Here is a 24,541-nt window from a genome sequence, read left to right on the forward strand (position 1 = left end):
GTGGATAAAGGGTCAACCATCCCACCCATATGGCAGACAAGCCAGCCTAGCTACAAGGCCCCCAGAAAGAGAGAGGAGGCAAGATATTCCAGGCAAGTCACTCACCACCACCTTGGCCATTGTCTCCCATCAGACCTTAATGGAGATAGTCATGGTCTCTGAATCCAAGAATTTTGGGAAGAACAATGCTTCTAGCCAATGCTTCAGCCATCCATCTTGGAAATGAACCCTGGTGAAGATGTAGTCCAGCAAATGCTTTTTTCAGATGCTATATGCAGCCTTAGCTAGGGAAGACCTAGAAAATAAAGTTCTTATCACTCAAATATAGTTTAACATCATGAACTGATAAGATTTAGTCAGTAGGAATAACATTAAAGAAGAGATACCACCATCTGTTTCGCTGTTACTCCCTAAGGACCATGGGACCTTTCCATCTCACTTAAACCTGAAACCTTCCATATGTGTTGTCTTTCCTCTTTGCACTTCCTTTTAGCACAATGCTTTGCACATAATAGGCCCTTAATAAATGTTTTTTTGAATTTATTTACTCATTCATACATTCATTCATATTTGCATTAAGTTCCTCTGCATCTTGGATATCAGATTTGATGCAAAAAAAAATTTCTCTATTGACAGCTTTCATTCTTAGGGCTACTCACTTTTTTACTGCAACTGATGACTTAGGAGATGAGGACACCTCACTCTTTTAAATTTTTTTTTATTTTGAACTTAATCATCAGCAAAACATTTCAGTGTATAAAGAGGAACAAAAATATTGTATTTTATAATAATAACGATAATAGCTAATATTTATATAGGCTTACTATGTTCTAGATACTGTGCTAAGTGCTTTATGAAACTATGGAGTTCTTTCATAGTTTTTTTTAAGTATTACATTTAAGAAAGAAGAAATAAAATTGCCATGTTTGTCAGTGTCCCTTTCTGAATTTTTTTCTTCTGTGTATGTAAAAAATAAACTCAGGATCCTTCTCTTGTACCTCTGTCCGCTCACATTTCTTGCTATCCCTCCTCCATTTCATTCCAAGTAGGAGGTTTCGTTTTCTCTGTAGTGGTGTAAGATCTGATCTTGACATCTGAATTCATTTTCTTATATATGCATTGAGACTTGTGGTATTTTTATAGGAAAATGCCTTTTGTGTTCCAGACAGCTGAGTTGTAGAGGAGTTTTTGGAACACAACCTGTTTTAAGTTAGAAATCGCATATATCTTTTTAGCTATTTAGCTAAAGGATAAGCCAAGTAATTCCTTTCATTGTAGCTTCTGGTGATGAAGGAGGCAAAGAAAAGAAGTTAAAAGAAGACAAACAGAGTCACCCTTAATAACTAAACAGATCAATAAAACAAAAATCCAGCAAAGGGGAAGAGCTTTCAACCAGCTACTGAGCAGATTAGGTTTCACCACCACCCACAGTTATCTCTTGTCTTTACAGCTGGTGACCATGTAGCTATTAATTCAGCATCATGAGGGATTCTTCCTTTTGGTACTTGGGCCAACTCTCCTCCAATCAGTCATGCATGCTTTTTAGATATCACTATCAAACAATGAAATGTTGACTGCATCAGTGATTGTTGTCCTACGGACTTAATTTTTACTTAAAATTTTAAAATAGCCATTATTTTTGCTACTAAAGCCAAGTGAATAGCATAGTTAAGGTTTAATTTAAATTATTTTTTACTATAGTTGCTCCAAGATCTCTTTGCTTCAGACTTGACCATTTGATGTTTCTTACCATTTTCATACTTTGTTTGAGGCTACATAATAGAGGAAAATAACTTTAGATTCCTTTAAGTAGCATAACAGACATTAGCATCTACTTGACAAATCAAAATATAATGAGTTATTAATGTAGACATTTTTCCTATTTTTATTATTCTTATTCCTATTCTCTGAAATATATTGTTTATCTTTTCTTATGTCTCTAGGTGCACTTTGATGGCTGGAGTAATAGCTATGATTACTGGATTGAAGCAGATTCTCCTGACATCCATCCAGTTGGCTGGTGTGCAAAAACGGGACATCCTCTTCAGCCTCCTCTTAGTAAGAGAGCTTAGAACAATAATAATGACAACAACAATAAGACCTAGCATTTATATAGCACTTTAAGGTTTGAAATCCTCAAAAAAGCCCTGTGAGATAAATGACATTGTTATCGTTATTCTACATGAGGAAAGTAAGGATGAGCGATGTCAAGTGATTTGACCAGGGTCACACAGCTAGGAAGTGTTTGAGTCAAGATTTGAAATTGGGTCTTCCTGACTCCAGTTCCAAGCCTCTATCCGTTGGGCCACCTAGCTGCCTTAAAAATTATTATGGATTAAAGAAACAACTAGGCATCTTGACTGTTGGATTATCCCTTGCCAACTTAGCCCTTATTATCCATTGTAATTTTTTCTCTTCGTTTCACAAATTATTTTGCCTTGAGATATTGAAATTAGTTGGGAGGAGAAGATATTACCCCCATTTTATGTATTGGGAAACTGAGATGTAAAGAGGCAAAATAGCTGGCCTTCTTATTTATTCTCTATTGCTATATCCTCCCCATAACCCCAAGGGTCTAGGATATCAGAAATTTGTGGGCCAGAAATGTTTGTGCCAGAGATGTTATCCACAGGGATAAAATTATTCCTGTGTATGGAGCTGTTGGGGCCAGCTGAGGAGTTGAGAGACTTTTTAGGGATCTATTGATTTTAACAGTACTATTTCCCAAGCAGTGAGAAATGGAGAATATTCGTACTTGCTGACATTTTATAATCAGGAGAATAATTTAAGAAGTTGAGATGGTAATATAAAATAAGACTGATGTTAAGAAAGAAAATAGTGTCAAGATGCATCTCCTACTGTCAGCTGAAGGGGAAATTTCTTTTATTTAAAAAAAAATTTCTCAAATGACATATAAACAAAAATTTTTAACATTTGTTTTTAAAAATTTTGAGTTCCAAATTCTCACCCTCCCTTCCCTCCTGACTCTTTTTTGGGAAGGCAAGCAATTTGATCTAGATTATATATGTGCAGTCATGTAAAACATTTCCATGTGAACAATGTTGCAAAAGAAAATGCAGACCAAAACAAAAACCTCTAGAATAATAAAGAAAGTAAAAAGGCATGCTTCAGTCTGCATTCATATTTCATCAGTTCTTTCTCTTGTGGTAGATGGCATTTTTCATCATAAGTCTGAAGGAGAAATTTCTAAAGGCAGAGGAAGGGGGATTGGACTAGACCAGTGTACCGGATCTCTATTTCATTCAGCTCTACAGTCTTTCAAACCTAAATTGCCAGTTCTCTCTTTTATTACCCATAAAGAAATGGATCCACTTCCCTCCCCACCCCCATTTTCAAAAGATACTATCATTGAGTTTTTATCATATTATTTCTAATTTTAACTTTCCTTATTTTATGCTTGTTTTTGATGTTTCATAATTGATTCATTGTGTTGACTGATTTTACTTTCATACAGCTAAAAATTGTAATCATTATTTTAGGAAAGAATATGTAGGAACAATATTTCTTGTATCTTTCCATTCCTTTCCATTTCCACATCCACCAACCTAGTTCAGGTCCTCATTGTCTCTTATCTTGACTGTTGTGATAATTTTCTAATTTCTTTTTGTTTTCAGTCTTGTCCTTTTCTATTGTTCACACCGTGGCCAAACCAATCCTCTTATATATGGTCAGTCAAAAAACTTTAGTGTCTCCTCCTTGCTTGTTTTTTTTTTCTTTAAATTAAAAAAAAATTGACAAGCATTTATTTTCTTTTCCTCTCACCTCCCCTCTGTCCCCATTGAATAAAAAAAGGGAAAACCTTCATAACAAATACACAAAGTAAATTCCTACATTGGTCATGTTCAAAAATGTATGTCTCATTTTGCATCTTGAGTCTGTCATTTCTCTTTTATTTCTTTTTTTACCTCCATTGCTTGTTCAATGTGGATAAGTTTCATGGTGGATAAGTTTCATGCCTGTCTGGCCACAAGCCAATTTTTTGACCTTATTTCCTACTGCCTTTTTACATACCCGGCATTTCAGCTACACTAAACTACTTACCATTTACTGATTTTTTTTCTCTTACCCTCTTACCTTTGTGTCTTTATATCACCCATCCCTGGCACGTGTTCAGCTTCACCTATGGAAATATTCTTCCTTTAAGGTTCAGCTCAGAGGTCACCTCATCCACAAAACCTTTCTTGATCCATCTCCTTGAATGTCTCATGACCCTCTCTTTGACGTTATATTTGACTCTTTTGTATTTTTTATTTACTTTATATTTTTGCTGTATGTGTGTGTACATATGTGTATATGTATATATATGTATATATATACATATACACATACATTTACATATATATGTGCATATCTATCTACTTTTTTCCTCCATTGGAATGTAAATTCCTCAGGAGTAGGAATTGTTTCACTCTTTGTATTTGTATCACTAACACCTGTACCTGGCACATAGTAACGGCTTAATAAATGTTTGTGATTGTTTTTATGTCTCTTACTCATTTAATCATGTTCTGACTAATATTTATTTGTGTTTCACATATAGAAAATCATAAGCTTCTTGGGGACAGGGACCATATTGTTTTAAATTTTTATATTCTGACCATCTAGCACAGTATTTTGGACTCTTTTAAGTACTTAATAAATGTTTCTTCATTTGAGTGATAGAAAAGTTAACGATGAACACAATTGCTTTAGGAGAGCACATTTTATTGTGTATGACTTTTTGCTTTGTTTATTACATTGGTATGTATTTGAAGTAAAAAACAGATTTAATATAAGCTTTTTATATTAAAGGGATTTGAAAAGCTTTAATGGAAGATTATTCAGCCAGTGCACTAATAAACACGTGTAACAATTTTATTAGCTGTAAAATAGATTCAGTGATAATACTTCGCAAGATGTATGGGATTTATCTTGGGTTTTTTTTTTTTTTTTAAAGAAAGCTTTAAATTAGGGATAGGGGCAGGGATTTGGCAGGAATCTTAGCTTTGCTTTATTTGTGAGTCTGGTATAAGATAAGGAAAATATAGTCCTTTTATTGGCATAGGAAATTTCTACCAATGCAGATGGGTTACTCTTCTACAGTTTATAATTGTAGAGAATTTTTTAGGACACTTAAAGGTTAAGTAAACCTCCCAGAGTCACATAGCAAAGATGTATCAAAAATGAAGCTTGAACCTAGGCCCTCGACGTATTGAGACCAATTTTCTATTCACAATGCTATACTTCCTCTTAGATGAGAGTATGATTGTAACTGGAAATTTTCAAGGTAATTAAATTGTTGAATTGGAGTATATGATTAGATTTTCATAGTTCCTTAAAAATGTTTACTAACTAAATTAATTTAATTTACTCTATAAACAGAAGAAAGACAGGAGAGGTGACTAGAGAGCTGGCCTGGTGAGTTAGGAAGAGCTGGGTTCAAATACTGCTTCTGACACACACTGATTCTGTGGTTCTGGGCAAGACACTGAATCTTTCAGTGCCTCAGGCTGCTCTCTAAGACTATGTTGCAAAGTCTAATACGGATGAAATCATTGGTCAAGTACTGCCCCCTTATTCTTCCCCCTGCCCCCAAGAGGAAGAGCACCTTGCAAGAACGTCATTTGTTACAGGCAAATATAGGAACAATGGTCTAAAGAGATAGCTAGAGGGAAAGGGAGAGATAGAACGTGGTGGGGTAGAGAAGAGAGAGGGAAGGAGAGAGACAGAGAGAGACGGAGAGAGATCGACCTACTAAATCTGAGCAGACTGTAGTATTGTTTTGGTATAAAAGTATAGGTTAAAGCAATTGTTATAGGAACTCATCAATACAAAATTCAACTAGAATTTGAGATTATCTGGACAAGAACTAAGTCAAAATTAAGGACATCTTCTGCTTTCTGTATTGACCTTGCATGTGCCAGTGTTTATTTGCTTTGTCTCCCTTTAGACTATAGCTCCTTAATCTCAGGAGCTGTTTTTGCTTTTTCTTTGCTTCTCGGAGCTTAGCAGAGTACCTTGCACTTCATCATCATCATCACTAAATAAATGCTTGTTGATTAGTTTATTGATTGATAGTACATATGAAGAAAGGTTTAATAGAAATGTTAAAACAGGATTACTTGAGGCATCCTTGAGTTTTATAAAAGGACAGACTGTTTCAAAGCATCTTTAAAAATTGAACATTTTCATTAGTCTTTCCAAATTTAAGGCAATGTATCAGCTGAAGATAGATTTCAGGCAGTTTATTTCTCTACTCTGATCTCTGTTCTGTTCCTTCTTCAACTCTGATCTTCTGAATAACTTTATTCCTTACTTTACTTCCATAGGTCCTCTGGAATTGGTGGAAGCTTCTGAGCAAGGAGGCTGCCCAACTGCGGGATGCAAAGGAATTGGCCACATAAAGAGAGCTAGACACCCAGGCTACCATAGGTAGATATGCTCATTGTCCCTTGTCTTACATTGTTTATGTAAAAGAGTGCTTCCTCTATGTGTCTAAGGTAATCTATCTGTTTTAAAAGAAGTGACAGCCAGGTTTTACAAACAGATCCTTACTAAGGGCGATTGCCATGGTAAGCATGTAAAATTAAGGGTACTTATAGAGTTGTGGGGAGGAAATGCATTTACAATAAGTTAACTTGTTAACCAAGAATAGATTCAACTTGGCTGTTTGGCCTTTTATTGGCAATATGCCTGCATTTGAGGGAGTTTGGATTAGAAAACAATCATTTTGATCTTTGACCACCTGTGATGATAAGGGTAGGTACTGCCAAGAAATTTTCTTGTGTATGCCCCAAGTGACCTGAATATTTTAGTAATATGAGTTGAAATTTCTGTGAACTTGCAAGGATTGCAAAAGTAAACACTAAAAATAATATTCAGAAATATATGTTGGCATTGATTTTTCTCTCCTGTATTATATATGTAGAACTGAAATCTGATTTGCATAATTAAAGTTTTTGTACATTAGACTCTTATAAAGTGTGAAATATTAATGACATGCTAGAAATGGTTTTAATTTAATTGGGAGTTTTAAGGGGAAAAGTTAATCATGTTTAGGTTTTTAATCCTAAAAGCCCTAACTTTATTTGCTCATGTCAAACTTGGCAGGAAATATCCTATTTCATTAATTAGCTAGCTCCATGCAAGTAAATTTCTGAATGATTCTAAGGAAAAAAAATGAGATTTCTTCTTTATCTGATATGTACAGATTGAAGAAACCAGGTCATATCTGAAAATCTTAAGATTATACAACCTTCTTCCTCATGAATTAACAGATGGTACAAAATTGGTATAATTATCCTCATCAAGCTACAGTTTCCTTCATTCTGTCATCTCCTCAACCTTGATTTAAGAAGGGAAGCCTTTTTATACCCCTACACATTTTTTAAAAAATCGCATGGAGTGTCACTGGCACATGATATAAGCGTTTAGTGCTTGGCTGCCTGAAAAGGAGGGAAGAGCCTGAAAGTAGGACTCAAATTTTCAATGGAAAGTTTTAAAATAATTTTAATTGGTCAGTTGGCAGCAGATAAAGATTGAGGTCATCAGATAACTATAACTTTGTGGAAGATAACATGTTTGAAAATAAAGACCACGCAGGATTATTTGATATGATACTAGTTATAATCATGTGAATAAGTACACGCTGAAGTCATCACTTTGAAAGGATAAAGCATGGTTAGAATTGCAAAGAAAATATGGCGCTCTGCAAGTTATTGGGTGCTGGACGGTAAATGTAGTCATCTGTCTACTTTAGGGAAATCTAGTGGACAGAAATACTTCATTAATCGTTGCTAAACTACCACTTGAAAGTGTAATTTTTAAATTGGATGGGGTGCTGTCTACTCAGATGATTTATTTCATAGAATAAGATAAACAGAACTAGACTTCATCACTTCATTTAGAAAGGAATCATTCCTTTAGAAAGGAATCAGCTGGATTCTTCTCTCTAGCAGATTGTCATCTTTAATGGCTGTACTAAAAACTGCTTTGTTTCAGAGGAAGAGTTATCATTTGGGAAGTTGAATTTTCTATTTATTGTCAGTTCACTGGCTTGGATGCCCCTTATGGGGAAGAGATCTCTGGAGCAGGAGGTATCCTGACTCTTCTGAGTGATCCTATTCCATAGCTTCAACTCTATTGCCATATTTTTAAAGCTGTTTATTATGAGGGCTAGATACTTATTTTTGGAAGGAAAACTCTTTGGTAGATTTTTGTAGTGACAGCTGTTCTATGAATGGCATTTACTATGTTCACTTCATAAGAATTTGCTTTTGGCTTTTTTGAAAAATTATTATGTTATAGGAAAGTAATTTGGGAACAGTTTTTGTTGGATTTAAAATGCATGAATGAAATAGGTATTATAGTGACATGTCTCGGTAAATGGCTAAGGAAGTACTTCAGTGAGAATAAAATCAGTTTTGTGAAAGCCTGAGCAAAGAGTTGTCTTTTGAACTGGTTTTAATGGCAGGTTACTGGGAAGAGAACAGTTTCCTTTGCTCCAACTAGATGATAGAATATGAGAAACATCTGATTTCACTGAAGGATCAGGTTGGAGATTAAGCTCATTTAATCATAACTTCCTTTTATTTGCAAATTTACTGAAATTTAATCTGTATGTTTTACCTTCTGCTTCCTTAGCATCCATCCCTTCATTTCTGAAGTCTTTATATTCTAATTTTCTGTTTCCATCATTGTCCTGATTCTTTTATCTTGAATGTAATCAGTGGTCTCCTAGTTGCTAAATACAATTTTTTTTTTCCAGTCCTCATGCTCCTTGATCTCTTTGAAACACTTGATACTATCAGCCACTTTTTCCTTCTTGAAACTCTCCTCCCTTTGAGGTTATCCTCCCCCTGCTCTGTGTGTTTCTTCTGCGTACTTTGTTATGTGCCTGTTGTCTCTTCTGTTATAAAGTGACCTAACTTCTTTAGGTCAGGGACTTGTTTTTTTGCCTTTTTTTGTATCCTTAGTGCTTTAGCACAGGTAATAAGTGCTGGCTGTAACATAGTAAGCATTTAATTCTTTGCTGCTTTTTGACTGACTGTCCTTATTAAATCTTCCACCTTTCTGACGGCTCCTCCATCTTCTTTACTGTTTCTTCTTCCTTCTTCTATTGCCTGAATTAAGACAATTTCCAAATCCTATCTTCTCTTTTCTCTCTGACTTAACTCAGGTGTCTTCCTTGGAGATCACACAACTTTATTTATCATTTGCATACAGACAACCCTCAAACAAAAATCTACATCTGATATCTTTTGCCTGAACTCTAATTGTTTTACCTTTCAGATGAAAACTTCTACTCCCTCAAAAAAGATTCTCCATTTCCCAACTTTGGGCATTTTTACTATCTTTCACACTTGCCTGGAATGTTCTTCCTCCTCATCTCTACCTCCTGGCTTCTTTCAAGTCCCAGCTAAAATCCCACTTTCTACAGGAAGCCTTTCTTGCTCCCTCTCAATGCTGATGCCTTTCCTCTATTGATTATTTCCAGTTAATTCTGTATATATCTTAGATGTACATAGTTGTATGTATCTTATCTCTCTCAGTAGACTGAGAGCTTCTTGAGAGCAGGGAATATGTTTTGCTTTTGGTGTATCCCCAGAGCTTAGCACATTGCCTGGCACATAATAGGCACTTAATAAATGTTTGCTGACTGACTTGCATGTCCCACTGCCGTTTCAAACTTGTCAAGTCTAAAACTGAACCTTTTAATCTTTTCCCTGTTAGCTATTTTTCTTGACTAATCTATTTCTTTAAAAAAAATTATGAGCTTAACAAACACAAAATAAAATGGAGTCGTCTGTGTATAAAATAGAACAGAATTTTACGTGAAATTGTGAATCCCTATTGTGTACATCCTTTTTTTCCTTTTAAATATATAATAAATTGAGCATGTAACTTTCAGATCTGCCCTGCTTATCTGTGATTCTGTCTGCCCTTCGTTCTGTTCTTTTCTGTGATTTAAAAAAATGCTTCAGTGACCCTCTTTTCTATCTTGTTTTCTTCTTTGTGGCAACCCAATTCTGTCACTCCCTGTCTCTCCTTCACTTTCCCAATTGAGAAACAAAACCAAAACTCTTATAACAAATATTCCATCAAGAAAAATAGGTTCCCAAATTGGCTGTGTTTCCACAGTGAAAATGTTATTACATTTTACCTTGAGTCTTTTGGCTCTCTGTCAGCAAGGGGATACCATGTTCCTTCTGGAATTGTGATTGCTCATTGTAATGATCAGAGTTTGTTTTTTTTTTTTTTAAATCATTTAATTTTTTTAAACTAAACTCAGAAACCAAATAAAATTAGCATTTCCATACACATAGTTAGAACAGAAGAGAGCTGTGCATGAAACTGCAAATCTTTTATTATGTAGAGCTTTTTTTTTTTTAAGAATATCATAAATTCATCATGGAATCTTCAAAGCTGCTCTACTTGTCTGTGCTTCTTTCTGGTCTTCCTTCTGTTATCTGTTTTTTGCAAAACATATCCTTAATCTCCTTCTCTCTCTTATGTCTTCCTCCATGCTCTCATCTCTTTCCCTACCCCCCCTCCCCAACCCCTATGAAAAGAAGAAAAACTTTGCCAACCCTTTTATAATTCTACTTTTAATTAGCTCCTGTTTATCTAGCACCTAGCACAGTGCCTAGAACATAGAAGGTACTTAATAAATACTGACTATTGACTACATCTTTTCCAAGGTTACACTCTTTAGGCTGACAAGTAGTGCAAATAATATGAAGTATAAAAAATAGTTCTTGGTCTTGTGTAAGTTTTGGTCTTGTTTCTTCAATGTGTGTGACAGTATATGTGTATTTGGTTATTACAGTTAACTGCCATTGACCTGAATAGCAGTAATATATGATAGTATATATGTTTTTGGTTATTACTTATAACTGCCATTGACCTAGACAGCAGAACCAAAGAAGTGATTTCAGGTACCCAGGAATTTGGGGTTTATAATAGAAGTTATTTTTCTCAAATGTAATTTGTATTGTCCTCCATAGCATGGTATATAGTATTAAGAAGTTTTGAGTATTTAATACTGTTGTGAGTTTGTGGAAGGTACAGGGATAGTATATTAACAATGTCAGCAAGCCTAGTGAATCAACAGACTGATCAGATTGTGGTAGAGATCAAAGGATAACAAATCTTCACACAGTCTTTATCAGACTGACACAAAGGAAAACTTTCAGGCTGGAGAACCACAGAGTCTGCTATTAGGGCTTTCTTTTTTCTTTTTAAAATTTTTATTTATTTTTAACATTCTTTTAAAAAATTTTTTTGAGTTCTAAATTCTCTCCCTCCTTCGTGCCCCTCCTCTACCCATTGAGAAGGCAAGAGATGTGTGATCTCAATTATACATGTGAAATTATGTGAAGCATATTTCCGTATTAGCCATATTACCAAAAAAAGCCAAAAAAATAAAGAAGGTGAAAAAAAACATGCTTCAGTCTGCATTCAGACTCCATCAGTTCTTTCTCTGGAGGTAGATAGTATTTTTCATCCTAAGTTCCAAGTTCTTCGGAATTGTCTTTCATTATTGTATTGCTGAGAACAGATAAGTCATTCACAGTTAATCATACAACATAGCTGTTACCTTGTACAATATTCTCCTTACTTCACTTTGCGTCAGTTCACTTTGTGTACCTAATGTATCCCACTGATCCAACTCTCTGTTTCTTAGCCAGTAACAGATTGTTTTGATGATTACCACTTTATAATATAATTTGAGATCTGGTACTGCTAGCCCACCTTCATTTTTTTTCCATTGATTCCCTTGATATTTTTGACCTTTTGTTCTTCTAAATGAATTTTATTGTTATTATTTTTTCCATCTCTATAAAATAGTTTTTTGGTAGTTTGTTATGGCACTGAATAAGTAAATTTAGGTGGAATTGTCATTTTTATTTTATTACCTTGGCCAACCCATGAGCAATTAATATTTCTCAGTTGTTTAGATCTGTCTTTATTTGTGTGAAAAGTGTGTTGTAATTGTGTTCATATAGTTCCTGAGTTTGTCTTGGGAGATAGACTCTCAAGTATTTTATGTTGTCTGTAATTACTTTCAATGGAATTTCTCTTTCCATCTCTTGCTGCTGGACTTTGTTGGTAATATATAGAAATGCTGATGATTTAATGTGGGTTTATTTTGTATCCTACTTAACAAAATTGTTGTTTCAATTAGTTTTTTGGCTGATTCTGTAGGATTCCCTAAGTCATATTGTATCTACAAAGAGTGATAGTTTAATTTCCTCATTGCCTATTCTTATACTTTAGTTTCTTTTTGTCTTATTGCTACAGCTAGCATTTCTAATGCAACATTGAGCAATAGTGGTGACAGTGGGTATCTTTGGAATTCTTACTGTTATCTCATTGAGAAAGCTTCTAGCTTATCTCCATTACAGATAATGCTTGCTGATGTTTTTCAGTAGATACTCCTTATCATTTTAGGAAAAGCTCCATTTATTCCTAAGCTTTCTGGTGTTTTTAATAGGAATGGGTGTTATATATTGTCAAAAGCTTTTTTTGCATCTATTGAGATAATAATATGATTTTTATTGTTATTGTTATTGATATGGTCAGTTGTGTTGATAGTTTTCCTTGTATCAAACCAGCCCTGCATTCCTGCTTTAAATTCTGTCTGGTCATAGTGTTTGAACTTGCGATATATTGCTGTAATCTTGCTAGGGTTTTATTTAAAATTTTTATATCAATATTCATTCATTAGGGAAATCTATAGTTTTCTTTCCATTTTTGCTCTTCCTAGTTTAGGTATTGGTACCATATTTGTGTTATAAAGGAATTTGGTAGGACTCCTTCTTTACCTATTTTTCCAAATAGTTTATAAAGTATTGGAATTAATTGTTCTTTAAATGTTTGAGATAATTTACTTGTGAGTTCAACTGCTCCTAGGAATTTTTTCTTAGGGAGCTCATTGATGCCTTGTTCAATTTCTTTTTCTAAGATAAGGTTATTTAAGTATTCTATTTCCTCTTCTTTTAATCTGAACAATTTATATTTTTGTGAATATTCATCTATTTCACTTAGATTATTAGATTTATTGGCATTTAATTAGGCAAAGTAGCTCCTAGTAATTGCTTTCATTTCATCTTCATTGGTGGTGCATTCACCCTTTTCATTTTTGATACTGGTAATTTGGTTTTCTTCCTTTTTAAAAAACAAATTAACCAATGGTTTATTTTATTCATGTTTTCATTGTTTTTCTTACTTTCAATTTTACTAATCTCTTTGATTTTCAGTATTTCCAATTTGGTCTTGAATTGGAGATTTTTAATTTGTTCTTTTTCAATTTTTTTTTGGTTGCATGCCCAATTCATTGATCTGTTCTTTCTCTTTTTATTGATGTGTTTAGAGATATAAATTTTCCATAAAGTACTACTTTGGCTACATTCCTCAAAATTTAGTATGTTGTCTCTTTGTTGTCATTCTCTTTAATGAAATATTTGATTGTTTCTATTTGTTCTTTAACCCACTCATACTTTAGAATTCACTTATTTAGTTTCCAATTAATTTTAATCTATATTTCCATAGCCTTTTATTGAATGTAATTTTTATTGCATTATGGTCTGAAAAGTTTGCATTTAATATTTCTACTTTTCTGTATTTGCTTGTAAAGTTTCTATGCCTTAATACATGGTCAGGTTTTATGAAGACGTCATATACAACTGAGAAAAAATATACTCCTTACTATTTCCATTCAGTTTTCTCCAGAGGTCTATCATATCTAACTTTTCTAAAATTCTATTCATCTCCTTAACTTCTTTCTCATGTAATTTGTGATTAGATTTATCTAGGTCTGAGAGGGAAAGCTTGAGGGCCCCGACTACTACAGTTTTACTGTCTATGCACCAAATAGCATGGTATTCAAATTCTTAAAGGAAACGTTTAATGAGTTACAGGAAGATATAGACAGTAAAAGTTGGGCTCTGCGTCTGGAGTGAAGGAGACACAGTCCAAGCCTTCAGGTTTTTAATGCTGCTATTTTCAGAGCTAGTTCTGGGAGTCTGTAAGTTTTGGGTACTTCCCAGGCGGTATGATCCAAGGAGAGGTTTCCTGTTTTCCTGGCCTATATAGGAAGGGACCTTGTCCCCCTCCATTTGCAAGTTCTAATGCTCCTCTTGACCCAGGAACTGTGACCAGGTTCTCTGCTCTCCTTCAGTACTCTAGTGCTCCTTTCTGCCTTAGAACTGAAACCAGGGTCCCTACTCCCTTGGGAGCAACCACAAGCACTCTTCCCAGCCCTGGAAATGTGACCAGTAGCTCTGCCCCGCTATAACTACAAACACTAGTGCTCTTCTTTGTAACTCAGTATAGGCAATGCAACAGGATCCTACAGCCAGTGCCAGCAAAGGGTCCCCTGTAATCTCTTTTTGACCAGTTGTCCACCCCCTTACTGTCTCTAGACTGACAGCTCCCAAAGCTGCTGTTGCTGCTGCTGTTGTCCCAGTCACCTCCAAGGCTTGCTGCTGGTGCTGCCTTAGCATGCACTTCCACCCCTGGCCTCACAGACCTTTCCTGCCAGACTCTTGAGTTGTCTTGGCCTGGAAAAATGTCTCATCCCAACCTTCTGTTGGTTCTTCCACTCCAAAATTCAATTTGAGGTGTTATTTTAAAATTGTTTGGAAGGGAATATTGGGAGAGTTCAGCTGAGTTGCTGCCTACTCCATCGTCTTAGCTCCTGACCTCAGGGGCTCTCTTTCTTTTCAAACTTTCTCTGGTGGCTGCATTTTGGAGACGGTGGACTTCCCACATTGATCAGGTTCATGACAATGCTTCTTCCTGGTTGGTATCTGGAAACTCTACAGAATTTTGACTGGCTTAATGATTGAGGTTGCTAGTGCTCTGGATCAGGTGTCATAAGGTCCATTGATACTCCTCACCTCCTGAAAAGAACAGTCCCCTTATTAAGACCCCCTTTTCAAGGAGAAATCTATGTGACTTGATGGTTCCATCAGCTCTGGTACTCTATTGGCACTTCTTAAGAGAGAAGAATAGTTCTTCTGGAAAGTCTGCAGAGCAGTTTCATTAGCAACTCTGGAAGAATATTAGGAATCTTGATGATTCTGGGCCGGGGAGAAGGAGGGTGGGGGGGGGGGGGGGTAATTGCAGAAACCCTGCCTGCTTTCTGCCTCTACTCACTTTTCTTGAAGGTGTAACTCTTGGGGATATCCACAGACATTACATCCATCCATGAAGCCAGAAATACTCATATTAACATATTTCTCAGAATCTAGAGCAAATAGAGTTTTTCTAATTCAATAAATGCCATAATATTTTAAATATAAAATACTCCATACTATGTATTTCTTTAATCCTTGTAGTCTTTCAGTGTATTTATGGAATTTTTGTTATCTTTAAAGCTATTCCCTTTAACTGAGAAAAATGAGTATTTTAATAAAAATGGTTCTTCTGTTCTTTTCATCTTTCAGTGCTATCAATTGTCCTTATTCAGAAATCAATTTGAACAAAGACCGTATCCTCCCAGATCGTTTAAGTGGTGAGATGTCTCCAGCTAGCCCATCATTAACAAGGAATAAAAAGACGGAAATAAATGAACGCTCCTCATCTCCTGAAATCAAGTAATTAAAATAATTATAATAATAATAATGATGATAATTAGCACAAGGCTGTTATTAAATGCTGTTTTATGTTTTCAAATGCATTACCCAAAATATTGTTTAAGTCTAAAATAATAACATAGTCAAAAACGAGAATATAAAATAATTTATTTGAGTAGTGATTAACCTTCTTAAGAAGACTTTAGGTTTTGTAATGAATCATAAACTTTAGCACAAGAAGGAAGCTTAGAGATCCTTGACTCCAACCATCTATTGTATAGATAAGAAAAGTATGGTTCAAGGATAACATTTGCTCAAAGTTTTAACAGGTAGAAAGAAGCAGTATTGGGACTTGACCATACGTTTCCAAATTTCAAATCTTTTGCTTTTTTCTCCTTTTTGGTGCCATCTTTCTTACCCATGTGTTTATATACTAGATGACAAAAATCTGAAAATGCCATTTTTCCTATTTGGGCATCAATAAAATGGCCCTGGGTGAATTGAGTAAATCAACTACAGTTTGTATGGACGATGGCTTTTTTGTGTTCCTTGTAATTGTGAAAACAGTTAACTGCTGCCCTAGGAGCTTCATCAGTTATCATTTAGTATTTGGATTCATTTTGAGAAATAGTGTGAAGGAAAGAGAGATTATTTTTTAACCAGTGCTATTTGAGAATAATGGGCTATTGAGGAATGTCTTTAAATAAAATAGCCAAAGCCTTTATTAGTTGGAAGGGCTAATTAAAAGTGGATTTAGTAGAAAAATAATTCTAGATGTGAAAATTTTTGGAAGTATTTTAAAAAATGTTTAAAACTTGGACTAGTGCAGAGGTTTTTTGATGGTGAAATATTTGTATTTTATAACCTTCATGGCATTGTAAAGTTGAACATCTGAACTGATGCACTAAAATTTCTTTGCCAACTAAATATCCATAAAATATCACCCAGAATTCTCTCTAACTTTTTTTGGCCTAAGTGGTGTTTTATAAATGGCTTCATTCTCATGGAAAAAATTTTGCCCTTCAGATCAGGAAAAAAGTCCAGCGGCATACAGCTTCAGGTATTAGCTACAATGATGAGTCTTTAACCTTCAGACATTTAAATTAAGAAGACTTAGGGTTTGGATTTCAAAAGTCTTTCCATTTGTTTAAAATATCAACAGAAAATGTCCTAGTCCTGAGCACACTGACTCCAAATCGTTGATTCAGAATCGATCATTGGGAAAATCTGTGCCAGAGAAAAACATACAGGAGGATATGGAAGGTAAACCTCCTTACAAGAAGCCACTGCTGTGTGATGACAGTGAAAGAAAGTCATCTAGGTAATTTTCTTTTCAATCACTTTAAAAATAGTTGAGAATGAGCTTTATCCTTTTACTGTTGGCAGCATATGTAAATCATGCTTACATTTAAAGAATCTAAGATTTCACAAATAGATCTCATGTATATGGTATTTGTTTGTGAAATTCACAAAAATAGAGGAATTATCCCATATGCACTTTCAGATTTTTGGTTTTTTTTTTTTTGTTTTGGCAAGTCTTAGAAATGATGATAATAATTCCTCCTTATATCATTTCATCCAAATTACAAATATTTGAATATATTTATGTACTTAGGATACTTTCATACTTATGATAAATCAGACTTTTCTATTAAGACTTAAACATGAGAATCTCACTGTAACATTGCTTTTTTAATGGGCCAGATTTTTGGAAATTACATTTAAAAAGTTTTAGAATCTAAACCAGTACAGGTTTTGGGTTTAGTTTGGCTTTGTGAGGAAGGTGGGGGGTGGGGAAGGGAGAGTAAAGATTTTTTTATGGAGTTCATTATTTCAGATACATTTATGAAGCTAAAATTCAGGTAATATCTGAGGTAATAATACTGAAATTTCTTCACTAGATATTCCTTCTACATAATATGATTCAGAAGTCACTAAATAACATTATAGTAAATGGCAGGTCCATCTTTGTCCTGATACAAAGAAATTTATTTACTAAAGTACCAAAAGGACTTTGCTATTAGGAAATCTTATCCAAAAGGTTTCAAAACATGACACCAATCAGAGAGAAGCTCCAGTATACCTACCTCCCTTAGGTTTGTTTGCATTCTTATAAGGAATAATTCACATTAGTTCAATTAAATTTTATGCACACATATTCAGTGCCTATTACATGCAGAACAATATTCTAATTGTTGTGTCAGATGCAAAAAGTCAGAAAAACTCATATAACAAGTACTAATAAAAGTACTGTACTGGGTGCAAGAGAAAAAAAAATAAGATTTCTGATTGAGTAGGTTGCATAGAGTCAAGGAGGGCTTCATGCATGAGGTGTCATTTGAGGTAGGTCCTGAAAGATCTGTTTTATGTCAATAGGCCAAAATTGGGGGTAGGGAGATTACAGACAGAGGGAATGGAATAAGCAGAGGTGTGGAGGTAGGAAAGTGTGGAATGCACACAGACACTGGAGTCATCTTGTTTGTCTGGAACCCAGAATATGGGTTGGGTGTGGAGGTAATGTGCAATGAGGGAGGAAGGACCTTGAAAGCTCGGGGAGGAAGTTTGCATTTTATTTAATAGGTAGCAGTTGAAAGTAGCTAGATTCAAAGTTTGTTTTTTTTTTTTTTCAGAACTGTGTTCTGTCCATCCCAGTATTTTGCCTCTTACAGAGCTACACAAAGTTGTGTTGTAGAAGGACATAGTAATCTTTCTTTTTATTAACTTAAAAGGTTAAGTGACCCCCAAATATTCTTATCTTGCTTTTATGGATAAATCTTAGTAAGCACTTAATAAATGCTTGTTGTCTAGCTTCTTCTTGTATCAACTCTTGAGAAAATGACACAAGCTTATTACTTATTCTATAAAGTAATACTTTCTTGAATTGATATGAAACATACTGCAGTTTCTTTGCCAAGAACCCAAATTAGGTCACAAAGAATTGGACACGACTGAAACAACTGAATAATAAACAACAACAAATATTTTTCTTCAGGGAATAAGCTCTTATTCTAGTGTAGCAGGATTTGGTAAATAATAAATGTATCTTATTTTTGTACATACTGATCATAATTTAAATTCTGCAAATATTATTTTTGTAGATTTCAATCATATGATTCTTAGCCTTTGTCTTAACACATTCAAGAATCTTTTAATTTGTCCCTCTGGATCACCCTCAGTTTCATTATATCTTTCCTGAGATTTAGTAACTGTAATTAAATGTTGTCACCAGTTTCTTCTGTGGCTTCCTTTATGTGAAGATTCCAGCCACCTATGCAGATTATACTGCTTCCTGCCTATACATCCCATACAATTTTTGTCACGTTTTCCCCAAAAATATTCTCGAGAGGATCAACCAGCTGTGATAGCAAGTTTATTCTTGTTCTTTTGATAGTTTGGGGATTATTACTTTACCACTTGGAATGTCTAGCTGTATGAAGCTGGGTCCTGTGCTCTAGCTTTCTTTTAGCTGGAGATTTTTACCTGTCCCTGCTGCCCTCATTAATTTCCATAACAACCATTGACTGCAAAGATGGACATATTAAAGAACTAATGCTAGTGCCTTCCTTCTATTGATTATCTCCAGTTTATTCTGCATTTATCTTGTTTGTCCATTTACTTTTTTTAATGTTGTCTCCCAATTAGACTACTTTGTATCCCCAGTGCTTAACATAGTGCCTGGAACATACTAGGCACTTAATAAATGCATAGTGATTGACCAATTTTGAGCAATTTCCCCCATAACAGTCTAGCCCAGTCACAATCCTATATCCAGATAATTATCCATTTGTAGCACTTGAGTCTAATTAGAGTACATATAATAAGGCAGTCTTCATCCACTGGCTGAAGCATAACAAATATAAGCTCCTGCTATGCTTATTGATTTTATTGACATATTTGACATCTTAATAGCAAAATACAACCTTGAGGCCTCTCATTTATGCATAAAAATGAGGCAAGATTCTATTAGTTCTCATAAAGATTTTTATAGAGATGTTATAGAGGCCATTATTTGTTAATGTATTCTTGGCTAGCATTCTTGGCTAGATTATGTGTAATTTTTTATTCTTTTAGAAAACTCTCCCTTTTGGAAATGTCGTTTAAATCCAACTTTTAATGTTATGTTGCCCCAAGCATAGATTTCTTCATATGTACAAAGTCAGATCTACTAACTTTATCTTCCTAAGTGCCATTACTACTTCACATTGTGCCTCAGGTTTACAGTTAGTAGGTTATAAATATGATGATTGTTGAGAATAGATAACTGTAAAAGTACCAGCAGACCTGTTCTTCAAAAACCCATTTTGTTGTCTTTTTGGTTTAATATCATAATAATAATAGCTAGAATTTATGTTATGCCCACTCTATAACAGGCACTATGCTAAGTGCTTTACAAATATTATATAATTTAATCCTCACAACAGCCCTAGAAAGTAGGTGATACTACTTCATGTTGTGATTGAGGAAACTGAAGAAGACAGAGGTTAAATGACTTGCCCAGGGTCACACAGCTGGTTAAGTGTCTGAGACTGAATTTAAATGTGGGTCTTCCTAACTTCAAGCCCAGCACTCTATAAACTGTACCACTTAGCTGCTTCAGAGGCTCTAAGGAAAAAATGTTTTAACTTGATCACACATCAGGTTCTATGCATATTTTTCCCTGCTCTCCTACCATAGTACCTTGCACGTACTCGGTACTTAATAAATATTTGAATTAAATTAATAGCTCTTACTGTTTGCTAGGCAAAACACTGCCTTGAGTCCATGAAGCCAGTTCTTGCCATTTTGTTCCTATCTTTATTTCTTTCATCTACAGATCTCTGGGTCATTTCCTAATTGAATTTGTATGAGTAAATTTGAATGAGTATGTCCTTACTTTAAGGCTTACTTTACTGGTCATAACTTTTTTTAATCACTGTCTCTAAATTGGACACCAGTGAATCAATACAACCCTAAGGTCTAAAAGGGAACTAAAATACATACTGTTAATTGTAAATGTTACTCTGTCTCTCTTGTGAATGATAATACAGAATAGCCCTTTAACTTGTAAGCTTAAAATACGTATATCCTAGGGTACTCACCTCTCTTTGCCTTTACCATTATCTAGGAATCTAGGCAGGAAATGAGCTACTATAAATATTTTTGTACATATGTGTCCTATTCCTCTTTCTTTGATGCATTTTGAATACAGATGTACTAGTGGTTATGCTTTGTCAAAGGGTATGCAGCATTAATATAACTTGATTTTTTTGAAGATAGTTGTGTGACTGTACTTTTTTTTTTCAAATTACTGGTAGAAACATGAATTATTTGCCAATAGTTCTCATTTTTCTGTCAAGCATTCTAGATATTTAAATGAATTAAATTGCTGATGATCTCCAAATGTCACAGGACTTAATGATTTTTTAATTGAGTGATGAATTAACTAATTGACGATGGTGATTCCTTTTCCTGATTGTTCTTCTGTTGTCCTATGCACCTTTGTGATGTGATTACTAGGGTGCTAGGTACCACTGCTTCCATGGCTGGAGGCAGGGTCAACTTCTCCCTTTAGCTTCCCTTTCCCCATTCCTGGCCCTGTTCTCTTTTTGGAGGGAATATTCCCTTTGTTTATTCATTCACATATTAGGTTTATATCAGAGAAATATATAATCTTTAAGAAAAAGTTTATCTCCTCAAATTATTTAATTTCTTTATAGGCTTTTTTTTTTTTTTTACTGGGAAGAAGAACCTACATATCCTATTGGGGTAAAATACTAATACCTTATATTTGCATAGCATTTTATAATCATCATAGTATTCTCATATGTTATTTTATTTGATCTTCATTTGAGGAAGGCATGGCAGATATCTCCATTGTATAGATGAGAAAATTGAAGACTGAAAGAGGTAAAATAATTTGCTTAAAGTCACATAACTAGCCAAGGAGAGGAGGATTCCCAGCATAGCATCATTTCTCATGGAAGACCTCTGATTCTGTTCCAGAGGGAGGAGGTACTATGTGATTCTGTGTTTCCCTCCCTCATCATAGTTTTCTTTTTTTGGTGGGTGGGGAAGGTAGTTGGGGTTAGGTGACTTGCCCAGGGTCACAGAGCTAGTAAGTATTTGAGGCCAGATTTGAAATTGAGTCCTTCTAACTCCGAGACTGGTACTCTCCTAATAGTTTTCCAATTCTCACCCTTTCCTATTAACCTTATCCAATTCTTCATTCTCTAGGGACTTCAGTAAAAAGGGGCACTGCTACACCTACAGTTGATTTTACTTTTGACCTTACCAGCCTCAAAAAAAATTCTACATTTCTTCTCCTTCTCCCAAACATAACTAAGCCCTAATAATATCACATACCCTTTGAGATCGAGTTTTCTGTTGAAGAATATAAACAGTATAAAAATTTCATGTAATGTGAGGATTATTGAAGCTTTCTACTTAATTAAAAAACAATTAAATCCTATGGAATTTAGAGATCATCAGCAATTTAATTCATTAAAGTATCTAGAATACTTGATAAAAAAATGAGAACTAATTGGTAACTAATTCATGTTTCTACAAGTAATTTGAAAACAGAACAAAACAGAAAGTGTACTTAACTACCTTCAAAAAATATCAGCCTTTGGAAGGCTGTGTTTACCCATTGATACACCGTTACTACTATGTCTATATTCCAAATTTATCAAAGAAAGAGGAACAGCACATATATGTACCACAATATTTATAGCAACTATTTTCATGGTGGCAAAGAATTGGAAACTGAGGGGGAGTATCCATGAGGTGGGAAATGGCTCAACAAGTTGTAGTATATGAATGTGATGAAATACTATTGTTCTGTAAGAAATGTTGAAGGAAGTGGTTTCAGAAAAACCTGGGAAGACTTGTATGAAGTGATGCAGAATGAAATTACGCAATAACAACAATACTGTAAAAGCAAACAATTTTGAAAGACTTAGAAACTCTGATCAGCACAGTAACCAAACAGAATTCTAAATGATTCAAGATAAAACATGCTATCCTCCTGCAGATAGAGAAGTAGTGGGCTCAGAGTACCTATTGAGACTTAACCTTTTTTTAGTCATGGCCAATTCAGGAATTTGTTTGGCTTGAGTGTACAATTTTGAAATGGGGGATTTTTTTTTTTTTTTTTGGTTTTTGTTTGTTTGTTTGCCTTCACAGTGTAGGTGAGAAGAGGGAGAGAAGACAGATCTTTATGAAAATAAAATTTAATTAAAAAAATAGCAGACTCTCTTGAGGGCTATTGATAACCTGATCCAGGGCGTCAATTGATACATTTAGCAAGAAGTAAACCCTGTCAGTTGTATAATTATGTGCCACCTGTGTGCTCTAGGGCTCAGTAGGAAAGGCCAATCTTAGGGCCAGGAAGATGGAGCCCAGTCAACTACTTAGACTTGCCATGCAGGTGGGTCTGGGATAGGGAGTAAAATCCCCACGGCTACTCCGCAGTTTTTCATTTATCTAGTTAACCAACTATATTCATTAGTTGCTACTGTCCTGCCATGTCGGTGCTCAGCCGACTGACACCATATAGAATTGCTTTGCAACAGTCTGCTATCAATTTTAAATCTTGTCCGTTCTGCTAGTCACAGACATAAACCAATATCTTCATTCCCAGCACAAGCATCCTCTTCCAAGTCTTATTTCTTCCCCCGTGGACTATTATAATAGTTGACTAAATGTTTATGTGCCTACTGTCTATATCTTCATATTCCCTGGGTCATCTCCCCAGTGCATCACTCTCTATCACTCTACTACTCAGAAACCTTCAGTGTTTCTCTGTTGTTTTTCAAATAACGAACAGATGCCTGATCCTAGCATTTAAGACTATCCACAGGCTGTTTCCAATTTAGATTTTCAACCTTATTCTGCACTGTTCCCTTGATTTACTTAGTTTTTGTTTCAGCTGAGCTAGCCTGTCTTATCTGTCCCAGTCATTTGACAGGTAAGGAATCTAAGGTTCAAACCTTAATCTCTCCAAGGTGACTGTGGCAGAGCCAGAACTTAAACCTCCACCCTGAGAAGTCGGTATTCTTCATCTCTTTGAGTGGAGCTAGACCTCATTGAGGAGGCTCTGACTGGTTCTAAGTCGGAGCCTTCGGAGACTCTCCCATCCAGGGATCCCTACTACTTTTGGGTCTCAAACTGAGTATTGTCCATGATAGTTAGAGCATAAATTGCTTTTACCTTCATGGTCTTTTTGCTTGTGCTCCTCGTGAGAATTACAAATCACCATGACAAGTGTCAGATGAAATAATATTTCCTTTTTTTTTGCCTGTATATATGTGAAAAAAATAATCAGTGCCAACTCCTTGATTATTTGTCTTTTTGACGAAATCTCGGAATGCTTTTTTTTCGCATTAAATTTTCTTTTTAAATTTTCAACTTAATCATCAACAAACAGAACTATTTTAATAAAGATAATTATAATCACTGATACTTTTAGTGTGATTCAAGATTTGTGAAGTACTTTACATGTTATCTCTTTTTATTCTCACAATTACCCTTTGAAGTAGATGGTATTATCCCCATTTTGCAGATAAGGAAACTGAGGCAGATAGGGGTTGAGTGACTTCTCCAGGGTCAGACAGCTAGTAACTGTTCAAGTCTAGATTTTAATTCAGGTCTTCCTGACTTCAGTTCCAACGCTACCCACTATACCAAGCTGCAAAGAAGAATAAGAAAAGACTATAAGAAACTGTAAACTAATGTAACATGTGGATTTTTTAAAGCATGTATTAGGTTTAACAAGGAGGTAACAGATTTTTTTCTATGAGCTATTTTTCCATTCAGCTGAAACATCTTTATATCTTCTTGTTTCAATTCTAGTGAAAATGTGAGTATTCACATGGTTTTATTCCTTCAGTATCCAGTATTTATTACTGGACAAAGATTTCATAATTAGAAGACTAACAGCTAAATTAATTTTTATGAAAATGAATTTTTATGAAGCCTGT

The 24,541-nt window shown here is 34.8% G+C and overlaps 1 protein-coding gene across 5 annotated transcripts in view; it reads left to right on the plus strand.

Annotated features, from left to right (window-relative positions):
• Positions 1-24,541, plus strand: part of L3MBTL3 (L3MBTL histone methyl-lysine binding protein 3) — a 156,504-nt gene that overhangs the window by 95,389 nt on the left and 36,574 nt on the right. For 4 of the 5 annotated variants that reach the window (XM_027848665.1, XM_027848667.1, XM_027848666.1 and 1 more), the window contains 4 exons: positions 1,944-2,058; positions 6,330-6,432; positions 15,453-15,602; positions 16,744-16,902. In XM_027848665.1, the coding sequence (XP_027704466.1) occupies positions 1,944-2,058; positions 6,330-6,432; positions 15,453-15,602; positions 16,744-16,902 (527 nt within the window). The remainder of the gene's footprint in view (positions 1-1,943; positions 2,059-6,329; positions 6,433-15,452; positions 15,603-16,743; positions 16,903-24,541) is intronic. The other variant, XM_027848669.1, reaches the window with a different exon arrangement.

This window comes from Vombatus ursinus, unplaced genomic scaffold (assembly GCF_900497805.2).
Source record: "Vombatus ursinus unplaced genomic scaffold, bare-nosed wombat genome assembly UNPS02006779.1, whole genome shotgun sequence".
Taxonomy (NCBI): Eukaryota; Metazoa; Chordata; class Mammalia; order Diprotodontia; family Vombatidae; genus Vombatus; species Vombatus ursinus.